General features: G+C 41.4%; 1 protein-coding gene across 3 annotated transcripts in view; it reads left to right on the forward strand.

Annotated features, from left to right (window-relative positions):
• RALGAPA2 (Ral GTPase activating protein catalytic subunit alpha 2) overlaps window positions 1-12,081 on the forward strand; it is a 280,276-nt gene that overhangs the window by 37,091 nt on the left and 231,104 nt on the right. For all 3 annotated transcript variants that reach the window (XM_068565247.1, XM_068565249.1, XM_068565248.1), the window contains exon 4: window positions 10,089-10,146. In XM_068565247.1, the coding sequence (XP_068421348.1) occupies window positions 10,089-10,146 (58 nt within the window). The remainder of the gene's footprint in view (window positions 1-10,088; window positions 10,147-12,081) is intronic.

Below are 12,081 nucleotides of genomic sequence, written 5' to 3' on the forward strand. Positions count from 1 at the left end.
GATGTCTGGAGCTGTTTGCAGCTGTGTGAAATTACATTCCCCCTTTTCTCTGCCGCAGCCCGGGTGCCCTGGCCCCGCTCTCCTGGGTAGCTGACACCTTCAGGAGTGGGTCGCCCAAAGGCAGCACCAGCAGATGCTTCCAGGAACCCTGCAAGGGCAGAGGGTAGAAACTGCATCAGGACTACACGTATGGAAACCTCACAGTGAAACTCGAGCACATTGTATTTACTGTTAGAACAGCAGGAGATACGTAAAGAGCTTTTTCTCTCCCTTTAAATTGATTGGAATTCATATGGGAACACAGTTTGGACGAGTTGGTTTCTTCGTCTGTCAGTTTTAGGAGATAGTTGTACACAGACTTGCTGTGTTGTCAGTTTTCTGTGGCTTGTTTTGCTTGGCTATGGCGTGGTGGCTGTCACAGAGTGACACCCGGTGTGTGATGTGCTCCCGACACAGGATAGGCTGTAAACCTGCTGGGCACCAGCTGCTCCCGCAGACCCTGGCATTCGCTGGGTGAACTTGGCAGAGGGGTTAGTCGTGAGCCAACTGCAGGTTTGCGACGCTTTCTAACTGTGGGGAAGCAGGCGTTTAAATCCTCGAAGGTTCTGGGAGGGTGGGGACCACGTGCTGGCATCTCACTGGGGGGTTGTTATTTCTCTACTTTCCACTTACCTGGAAACGCTCTGAAAGTGAATTTTTTTTTCCATTTTGTGAAAAATGGCACAGAAAAGACAGACAACTGGTTGTGTTGGTATCAAAATTGAAAAGATCTGAAAAATACCGTTTTTAGCCAGAAAATAGAAGCTGGAATTGAAGAAGAGCTCAGCAGATTTGATTGTGACTGAGGTTTCCTGTGTCAGATCCTCGTGTGAAAAGAGGACTCCTCTTGGGTGTGTTCCAGTGAGTGGGTTATTCAGGGCAAGACCACAACATATTATGGGTAGAATTACTTGCTACTATGTCATTTTCTGTATTTTATTGTTAATCTTTCTGTGTTTGAAAGCCAGTTCTGATTGACTTGGTCTTTGGTAGAGGAATTTAACTTATTTATATTTATTATTTTTATGTGATAATTAACATTAAAAGTTTTTTCTACTTTTGTTTTTTTGGGGGAGAGGTTATTGACTTTCAATGCTTTGCAATTTGGGAGATATACTTTCAATTTTCTATCATTCCAATAATTGTCTTTAAATTAACAAAATGCTATTTGAACCTTTTTCTTTTTGTTTTCCATATCAAGAATAAAGCAGTGTTTGGTGGTACTTTTACTTTAACACCACATATCTTTTGTACTTCTTACTTTTCACCTATTTTAAGCATTTTATATCCAGATTATTTTAATGTTTTTTAGAATTTATTTCTCTTATGTTAATGATTTTGAGGATTTACTCTATTTTTCATACCCACATTAATTCCAATTATATAAATATAGCTCATTGTTCATAGTGTTTATGCACCTGCATCCTTGTTTTTGGATTGTTTAACTAATCTCTTTATTTGCTGGAACATGAATCACTTAATATGTTGAGGAAGTGAGGTGTGTGGCTGATAAACTCCCAGCTCTAGAATATCTTTTTTTTTTAAACTTCAGACACATACAGCTGGCTCTACACTTTTCGAATCATCTTTTTTTCTCAGTACTTTGAATTTTATTTGCTTTTCAAAAGAGCTGTAGTTTACTCCAGTTCTCTGTATCATATGCTGGATTCACATGTAGGCATCTGGTTTGCTGTGGGACTCCTGTCCTCTATGTGTGTCTGTGTTCTGGTGCCCCTTCTTCTCGGCCTGGCCTGCAGTGAGCAGCTGACCATGCTGTCTTCTGAAGCTTAATGTTGCAGAGAGAAAGACTGAGGTCAGCCTGAGTTTTGTTCCTTTGTGGATAATCCATTTATTCTTTTTAGATTTGTGTAGGATTTTTAATTATATGTTCAATCTGCAGCTTGGAACGTGCTACGTCTACACATTTATCTATGTTCAGCTTATTTAGTTCTAGGGAGGCCTTGGGATGCGCGTCGTCTCAGCGCGAGGTTACGGTGGGAAACCGTGACAGACTCTAGATCCGTGTTTTCTGGGTTTTCATCTGCACGTGATATTTTCTGATTTCCAATGTCACTTACTTGTGCATCTGCTGCTTTTATTTACCTAGATCTTAAAAAAGATTCAGTGTCCTCTAGGGTTTCTTAAGAATGTGAATCAGAATTTCTAAAAAAGTATCCTCCTCTTGCAACAAATCTATTTCAGGAGGAACCCGTTCCTCTTGAGGGTGGTATCCTCCTTTGCTGTGTATTCTAGGTATGTTCTGCTTTCACGGAAGGGGGCCCCCATCCACCACACCTCTTTGCAGTTTCCTTTATGCTTTAAGCAGTAATTCCTCTGAGTGTTTTGCTTGTAGATGGGATCCTTGACCCTTTCTGGGTTTTCATTATTTAATGAGGTTTTCTAACATTTTTATATTGGTCGATTTCTAGAATACAGGAGGGTGAAATTAGATGCCCCCCTCCCTTTTTTTCTTTTACATTCCGTATTTCCTTTAGATGTCTTTGCCTTGTGTTTTAAGTCTTTTGAAATACTTTTTTTTTCTCATTAGCTGAGAAAAGTCTTGCCTTTTGAATGATGATCTAATCAAGTATTAAGATTTACTGTAAGGTTGTAAGCACAGTTCTATTCTCATTTATCTTTATCAAATGCCTGCTCTCCAGGTTCTGTGTTTCTACGATGTCAGAGTATGAGCACCTTCCTTAAACGTGGGCATTTTCTTGTGTCTGCTTGTACACATGCACAAAATTAGAATCCCCTTTGTCCTCCTTTGTTTTTTTTTTTTCATTTTTCATTCATTGATCTATTTGTGCATGCAGTGCTCATTAAGAAACATTATTGCCAGCCACTGTTCTGGGTGTTAGGGGTACCAGATGGCTCATAGGGGGTCTCTTCTCTCAAGGAATCCAGCAGCTGCTGGTGGAGCGGGCCCAGTGCCTATCTCACTGGGGAGGGATGTGTTGGAGGGGAGGTTGCAGTGGGCCCTTCTCAAGAGCTGAAATTTGAGTTCGGTCCTAAAGACTGAAGAGGATGTAAGAAGATGGAGCTGTGCTTTCCCAGCTCAGTAACAGCATGGCGAGTGATTAGCTAGAAGGGGACATGGGATAAGAAAAAAAGCATTACTTTTTTACCTAAAAATATAGTCACCTTATTTTTAAGATTATGCAGTTTCGTTATTTTAGCTCTATTTCTCTTACGTTTTGAAGTCCCAAATGTTGACACTCAAAATTCAATGAAAAGGTTTTGTCCACATTAGATAGTTGGGTCATTTTTAGTGAGAGAGTAGTGGCCAGGCCCAGGACAGCTGAAGGACACGTTGCTGTGTCCAGAGGTCACCCCGGGAGTGTCCAGGCCGGCAGACTCCTGCTCACAGGGGTCCTTCTGAGACCACCTCACGCGTGGCCCAGGCATTCACAGGATGTTTCCTGTAAACCCACCTGCCCTGTCTCATCATAAGTTTTCCAAACATTTATTACTCAAAAGGCCAAGCGAATAAGACTTCCGTTCTTCCAAACTGAACTTTCTGTTTTCTCCCTGGTCAGTGTTTTCTGTACCTCGCACCCTTGTGCCACGTGGCTGGTTTCAGGGAGAGTTGCTCCCACGTTCTGTACTTGCGGGCATGACAGGTTTAGTTGGTCATCGTTTACGGACGTTACCTTGCGTCAGTGAGTATGTCATATTTTCCTTCTTCTTCACTGACCTACCCTTCTAAGTGGAATCGAGATCAAATGTGAATCTACTGGGATATGTTGCAATCATCTGGGAATAATTTGAAAAAAAAAAGTCGCCCACACAAATTAAATGAACATCAACAGTTTTAAAGTACACGATAGCATCTTGTATAAACTACAGCTTCCATTTCACATTATTCCTGGTCATGCAGTAGGTTCTGGAGAAAAAAGGACTATGGATAATCAGTTAAAAGAATGACAGATTCCCCGATGTGCTGAGCAGTAGTAATACCTAATTTCGATTTCGAGTGTGCTATAATGGATTACCATATAGATGCAGCTGAGCACTGAGCATTAACTACGGCCCTGTGCTTTTCAGAAAAGTAATATTTATTCACACTGTGTGGCTTTCCTGCACTTTTTAAATTTTACTCTCCAGCGAAACTACAAACAAGATGTCAGCTTATGTGGCATTCGCAGTAGTGTAGCTTGGAATATGGGCTGCAGTAGCAATACCTTATTGTATTTGCCTCCGTAGAGGTAGGCTTCATCTGGGGCTTTCTGAGGAACAGGCTTAGCATTTAGACACAGATGGTTGTTTGGGGCTTTATCTTTATTGACCTCATAGACTTTAATGCATAAAAAATGGCCCTTGCCATATTTGAGTGCAGAAAGCATCTGTGTGGGTAGTTTCAGCCTTCTAGTTGTTGTATAAGATTACATCCATTCGGGAATATTCTTAGTAGCTCAGATATTGGGCATGGTGTTTCCTATCCAAACCTTACTGAGTTTATTTTTGAGTATCTTTAAAGTCCATCCATTTTGTAAATCTGAAAACTTTTATCCAGAAGTGGTGATGATGATATAGACCCATCCTCAGAACAACTTGAGTCTACTTGTGGCCAACTGACAGCATCCAAGCATCCAGATGCACGCCATCTTGCTGTATCCTTTGTCCTTCTTTATATTAAAAAGACATTTGTCTTTGTTGCACCCTAAGAAAAGAAACCTAAATCAAGAAGACCAGTCTGTATTTTGGAAAGCTGAAGAGCATGATTCAGCGCCAGCTTGGTTTCCTGACTACAGTGAAGATCTGAAGAGCCAATGGGCATGCCAGGCATTCGTCTTGTCCAAGATGAGCTCTATCCTAACCCTTTAGAGTAATTTTCTCAGCCTCGGCTGTACGAAATTCTTAGATTAAGTAGCAAGATGGGCCCAGAAGATGATCCCGGAATGTAGGTGGGGCGCCAAATCCCCTCGGAGGAAAGCACGACAGAGGAGGACACTGAGTCGCTGCTGTCCCGCTCACTCTGGGAGAGCGGGCTGGATGCAAGGAGGCAGAAGACGTGCAGGGATGACTCAGCTGTCCAGCTCGCATCCCCTTGAGGCTGCAGCCAGCCGATGAGAAGTGAAGCCAGCAGAGACCCTGTCCCCGAAGTAGGACTTCAGCCTCTTGATATGAGAATATCCTGATTAGTCATTGGAAGGTGACCGTGGCAGACAGAGACGAGTGCAGCTCGAATCCCCTCCAGCCTGGCTGCAAGGAGTGGGGTCACCCCAGCCTCCGGCTGTCAGCACCGTCTTCAGCTTTCCAGCCACGGCTATGCTCTTCCCATCACGACCCCAGCCAGTGACTGAGCGAGGCAGCGGTACAGTGGCCTGGCCATCCTCAGGCACGCGGGGCTCCTCTAACGGCCTGTGAGCTCTGTGTGGGGGTCTGTTTCTCTTTCACAGATGCTATTCCCTGTAAACCACTAGGGCTCCTAACTGCACGCAGGGTCTGTTTCCCAGAGAACTCAGCCTGCAACCATTATTATTCATTTGGTAGCAAACATATTGAAATAGCCTCTGTAGTAAATTTTTTGGTAAAGAGAAAGGATGAGTTAAAGAATCCTAAAACTTAACAGCATTATTTACAGTTGCCAAGGTATGGAAGCAACCTAAATGTCCATCGACAGATGATGGATAAAGAAGATGTGGAATATATAAACAATGGAATACTACTCAGCCATAAAAAAGAATGAAATATTGCCATTTGCCGCAGCATGGATGAACTTGGAGGGCATTATGCTGAGCGAAATAAGTCAGACAGAGAACGACAAATACTGTATGATATCACTTATATGTGGGATCTAAAAAATACAACAAACTAGTGAATAAAACGAAAAAGAAGCAGACTCACAGATATAGAGAACAAACTAGTGGTTACCAGTGGGGAGAGGAAAACGGGGAGGGGCAATATGGGAGTTGGGGGGAAAAAAGGGTTATTATGAGATTGTATGAAATCATGTGTGTGAAACTTTTGAAAATTGTAAAGTACTATAGAATTTAAAGGCTCTTTCATTTAATAAAAATTAAAAATAAATAAATAAATGAATAAATATTGACTGAATAAAAAAGAATCGTAAAACTTAGGCACAAATGGAAGCTGTCTTTGTCTCTTGAGTCTGGAGAGCCCCCAGCCCACCCCCAGATGTGCTTGTTCTGGGCTCCAGAGCTGCTTGTTTGGCTGGACAGCAGCCCAACATCTGTATCCTTGGTTCCAGAGTAGGTGGTTTTCTTGTACTCACCTCCTTGCTTGTAATGTTTTCCCACAATCCATAGACCTCTCTCTGGGTTTTCTCTGCTGTCATGTCTTCTACAGCTCATGGGGACATTCAGGTTTACATTCTGATGGTAGGACAGTGCTTGCATTGGTTCCTGTTAAAATGTTCTGTAGAAATCTGACTTTCTTTTTTTCTTCTTGTGATTCCCTTTTAATGTAATGGAACTTAACAAGACATAACCCAGTTTTTACATTTAGTTCCTTTTGTGTGTTATTCATCTAAAATGCATGTTGGTATAATTGCAAAGTGAAGACCTTTTTTGATTTTTTTCCCCCAGAGAGCCACTTGCCTTCGTACAGTTTATAGACTGATAGATCCATCCTGCCTGGCACTTGGTGTTCGGCCGACAAAAGTTGTGGGTTCTCTGGGCAAGGGAGACCATCGAGCTCACTTGATTTAACGCTGAAGTCACTTTGTTATGTGGCATCCATTTCCCCACATTTCCAGCATCTTTAGCTTTTTCTAACTAGTTGTCATATCAATTAGTCATAAGTATTTCTAATCTTTAACACAATAAGCCTACAAACACCTGGCACATCCAGAGTTTCTCCTTTGACTTGTGCACGCTTGCTTCTAACTTCTGTTCTAACTTCTAACTTCTGTCCGGCCCCCCGCATCCTTACCTCCTTAGCGGAACTTCAGGAAACTGTTAGTGCTTGGGTTTTATCTCATTTCATTTCAAGCTCTCTCCCAGAAGGGTCTCATATACACACTCCTTTAACTGCTGCCTGTTTTCTGTTACCATCCAGATCCCATTTCTATATTCTAGACCCATATACCTGATTGCCTAGCAGAACATCTTCAGTAAGGTGGTCCACTGACACCTCAAGTTCCAGGATGTCCAGAACCAAACCTGACATGCTTCAGTTATGGAATTCCTTCTGGATTTGACGTCTTGGATAAAATTATTGCCATCTACCGAGCCCTCTGGCGCCGGGGGTGGGGGGTCATTCTTGAGTCCTCCATTTACCCCAACTACTCGACCCGTCCACCTTGACGGTTTCCCCTTCTGGATGTCACTGTGCCAGCTTCTCCTCTTTACCCTGCTGCCCCTGCTCCAGGCCATTTCACTCCCTGTCTGAAATACTACCACTGCTTCTTCCTGCACGCCCCTGCCTTTCTTCTCAGCCGTCTCACAGAACCTGCTGCAGGGAGAGCATCAGCCCCGGCCTCGCCCGCCTCTCCAGGCCCGTCTCGTCCCTCCTCAGCCGCCTGCCCGCTGCGCTTACTGCCTGCTGCTGTCTGCCTCTGAACCTTCACACGCACTCCTCCTCTGTTCCTGCCCTCCACTTGGCTAATTTAATTAGTCTGTAAGTCTTAGCCCAAGTGTCCTCTTTTCCAGGAAGCAATCCATGAAGTCCCCACTGATGGGAGGCGCTTTCCCCTCACCCGTGTAACACGTCATACAAATTTCTGTCAGGCTTCTTTTTTTCTCTGAATGATATTTTCCTTACCGTCTCTCTTGCCCATGAATCATGAAACCCTTGGAAGTAAAGACAAAGTATTTTATTCATAGTTATTTTATTTCTGCATTTCAAATACCAAGCCTTGTAGATATTTATCACTAAGTGGGATCTGGCGCGCGCGCGCGCGCGTGTGTGTGTGTGTGTGTGTGTGTGTGTGTGTGTAGGTATGTTCGAGTGTATGTCAGTATTGTCACATAGTAAAACAGATTTAAGATACCCTTTAGAATTATGGGATTAAAAGATAACAAACCAACATGTTCTAGGGGAAGTCTGAAGTGGAAAAATGGAGGAGAGAATTTAGTGATTTTCAGCATGTGATCAGCTATGTACAGCTTTTAATATATGATCAGAAATAATCTTTGATGGTCTGTGTAGCATTTTCATCTTTGTAGATGTGTAGCGTGTAGAATTTATAACAAATTATGTGACTAAATACATTTATATTTTATGTTTATCAGATTTTGAAAAACTTAGTTCTTTTAAATGATACAGCTTTTATTTTTGGTTTGGGTTTTCTTTACTAGGTTCAGGGCTAAAAAATGCCCACACATTTTAATGTATTTTAATGTAAATGTCATCACTAATTTAGTGATGTTTAAGGAAATATAAGGTACATATTATGTCAATGTGAACGTAAGACCATAGCAAAGATCAGGATTACCTATAAAATTCACAATTTCACAAGTAAAAAAACATTCAGAATTCTTTTACTGAATATTTATTGAGCACCGACTGTGTGCCAGGCATGATCCAGGCACTGGGGATATTTCAGGGTGTTCTGGCCTTCATGGGGTTTCCAGTCATCCGGGGGTGAGGACTGTGCCAGGGACGATGGGACGGGTGATGGAGGAGGTGACGTTTACAGTGAGGCCCGGCCGCTGGGAAAGCCGTTCAGGCCGGGACAAGTCGTGCCCTTGATAGTCACCCACATTGGATCAGGTTTACCTGTGGTGGCTTTCCCAGTAGACGTTCTTACACACTGCTTTATTGTCAGGTGGGAACAAATGAGGTAAACACACGTGTATGTTGCCAACCCAGTTGGAAAGTTATGCCAAGAAAACCAAACCAAACCCCAAGCTGGCTTGAATGGAAGAGGTAGTGTGTCGATAGCTGCCTGGAAATATACTTATTCAGGAGGTCTGAATATATCAATAAGTTTTTTACCTTAATCTTTTTTTTTCAATTTTTTAATCATAGGAATCTGATATATTTTTTAAAATATTTGTTTATTTATTTATTTATTTGGCTGTGCCAGATCTTAGTTACGGCACTTGGGATCTTTGTTGCAGCATGCGGGATCTTTAGTTGCGGCATTCGGGGTCTAGTTCCCTGACCAGGGATCGAACCCGGGCCCCCTGCATTGGGAGCGCGCGGAGTCTTAGCCACTGGACCACCAGGGAAGTCCCTACCTTAATCTTTCAAAATGTTAGACTGTTAGGCTAGGTAAACCTAGAATGAGGATTTTCATAGTAAAATAGAAATATATTATCAATACCAAGGAATGAATTTTAACCAGTGTTTGGATTTTCTACATTTTTTTAAAAGGCAGTTACAGATAGAATGCAAGGACTATTATTGCCCAAGAGTAACTTGCCAATACTTGTTGTAGAGTGAAAAAAAAGTCGTTCTCATTTGTTTGGGTCTTTCGGGAAAAGCTGCTTTCATTCGCCAAATACTCTTGTATATTGTAAATTTGTTCGTTATTGTGTCTACCAGAGGCGGTGCAGGGGGGGGGATTCATAACTGCAATCCTAAAACTAATTTTTAGCTATTAATTTCAAGGAATTCTTGCCACCAATTTCATTTCCTTATTCCACTGAGGAAGGTCTTATCTTCTTTGTTGTTCATCTTTCTTCCCAATTCCATTTCTTGTCCAGAGACCAGTGATGATTTTAATGAAAATGGGAAGTGGAAGGTGAAAAAGAAGACACCTAGAGAATCTGGCATTTGAGAGCTTATTCTTCTAATATTTAAGCAATGGCTGTAATTTAATTAAGATAAAATGATCACTTCAGGTTTTTTTTTTTTCTTTTCTTTCTTATAGGGAGAATTCAAGTTGGGACAGTAATCTCTTTAAAACATTCAGGGAAGGAAGGTTGCTTGGGGCAAGTAAAAGAGACTGTCCCGTTGGGGTCCAAGATAAAGTGCAATATTTATGTTATTACGAAGTTTTTTTTTCTTTTCTGAAATATCTCTCTCTCTATATATAGATATACAGCATGTACTGTGGGCTAACTGAAAATGTGTAATTTCATTTGTTGTTTATTTTCTCTTTATATCTTATCAATTTTTGTTTGTTTGTTTTATAGAAAATACTGCAGTTTCTACCTGAACGAATTTTCTTTCGATGGCATTACCAGAGTATAGGTAAGAACAATTAACAAAAATTTTAAGTAATATAGATTTCTTCCAATAGTATTTTCAGTATTGTTTTATATAATCAGCACCATCAAGATAGGTTACAGCAAGGAATATTAATAAGAGTGTGCTAATTAAAGCTGAGACAGTCCCACCTGGACTTTGGAGGGAAGTACATCATCTGTCTCCTGCTCTAAAAGTGGTTCACAGACCAGCAGTCTCAGCCTCACCTGAGAGCTTGTTAGAAAATGCAGGATCTCAGGCCCCAGCCAGACCTCTTGAATTACAGCCTGCTTTTCCAACAAGAGTCCCAGGGGATTCCTGTGCACGTAAAGTTGATCTGGAGTATTTTATTTAAATAATTTTACTCTTTTTTCTTGCAAGAATATCTTGTTCTTCAGGCCTTTATCATGGACTCAGAATTATTCTGTTTGACCGTTTTAGAATGTGGCAGCAAGAGGGAACTTGAAATAAAGCAAGTTACCGTGGCTGCCCTTCTGTCCAGTTCTCGACATGTAACAGTTTACTCTCAATTTACTGCTCACAGTACAACAAGAGTAATTTGTGGCATTGATTGTGAATTCTACCTTATCTTTAAAGAGTGTCCGGTTTAGTCCTTCTGCCTTAGAGGACTCTGACATTTCCTGTAACTTTTCTGCCTTACCAGGTGGTCATATTTGAGGAGAGCATGACCTTATAGTGGAATCCTAACTATTAGATCATTCATCCATTCAAATATTTATTGAGGGAGAGACTTTTGTGTGCAAAGTTCAGGGGCAAAAACAGAGCATCTCACCATGCTGTATTATGTAAGCTGATTGCCTAATGGGGATTAGGTGAGAAAAAACGAGTACAGTATGATCATTGCTCTACAAGAAGTGTAATGGGAGCAAAGAAGAAAAGTTGAATAATTCTGTTCAGAGGGATTGAGGAAGCCTTTGAAAGAGGTCATTTCAGTCTGAGCCTTGAAAGATGAGTGTGGGAAGGGCTTTCCAGGTGAGAGATCAATAGGAAAAAGACAGGGAACCTGAAAGAACGTGGCACAGTCAGGGGATGTTCCAAAATTCAGGGTCCTAAACTTAATTTAAGATTATTTATGTGAAAACTGTAACCGATCCTTATATAAACTGAATTATTTAAAGTTATATGTTATAAATGTTATAAATGTAAAGAAGGTAAAATATATGTACCAAGCACACTATTGAACTGAATGAATAAATCGTTATCTTAAGGTCGTGCCTTTGTCTTTCAATCTTTCAAACACACAAAGAAAGTTTTTCTTTAAATTTTAAAGTTGTTGATAGCCTTTCTGTTTAACTGATGCTTTGACCTTCTGTATTTAAATTAAGGTAAAAATAAAAAAAATTAAACATTAAGTGTAAGTTAGAGCGACGTCACGGGGATTTGTGGTGCTCTGTGGTACAGCAGGAATGGATGACAATGAAAAATACCTGCATGCAGTGTTTATCTGTGCTCCTTACGATCCTTCAGTGTTGTTTATGCCGTCTGTGTGAAAACCACCCTCATTTTCTTCAGATAATACTTTACAGTGTCTGAAGACTAGTAGGCTCCCCTCAGCAGGAATGAACTTACTAGAACTATGTGGAAATTAACTTGCCACTTGTGTTGTGAAACTTTAGGTACCCCGTAGGCAGTGTGTAGTATCACTTTAACTCTGCCCAGGACCTCGTGGGCTGGTTACAACTGCTGGTACAAGTAGCGTTGGTACCCAGTTTAAGAGTATCTTTCTGAGAACAGTGACTTCTGGCTCGGGGGGGCTGCAGAGCGCCAGGTCTCCTGAGCCCCTGGGAGAGCAGGTGTTGTCTTTGTCCGTTGTGTAGAATAAGCCGGCTCCGTAACTCAGTCAGAATGCATCATGTCTCAGGACGTTCAAATATGAGCATTTGTGTATCAGATCATCCTTATTATTGACACTTGTATACT

This window comes from Eschrichtius robustus, chromosome 16 (assembly GCF_028021215.1).
Source record: "Eschrichtius robustus isolate mEscRob2 chromosome 16, mEscRob2.pri, whole genome shotgun sequence".
In the NCBI taxonomy this organism is placed as follows: domain Eukaryota; kingdom Metazoa; phylum Chordata; class Mammalia; order Artiodactyla; family Eschrichtiidae; genus Eschrichtius; species Eschrichtius robustus.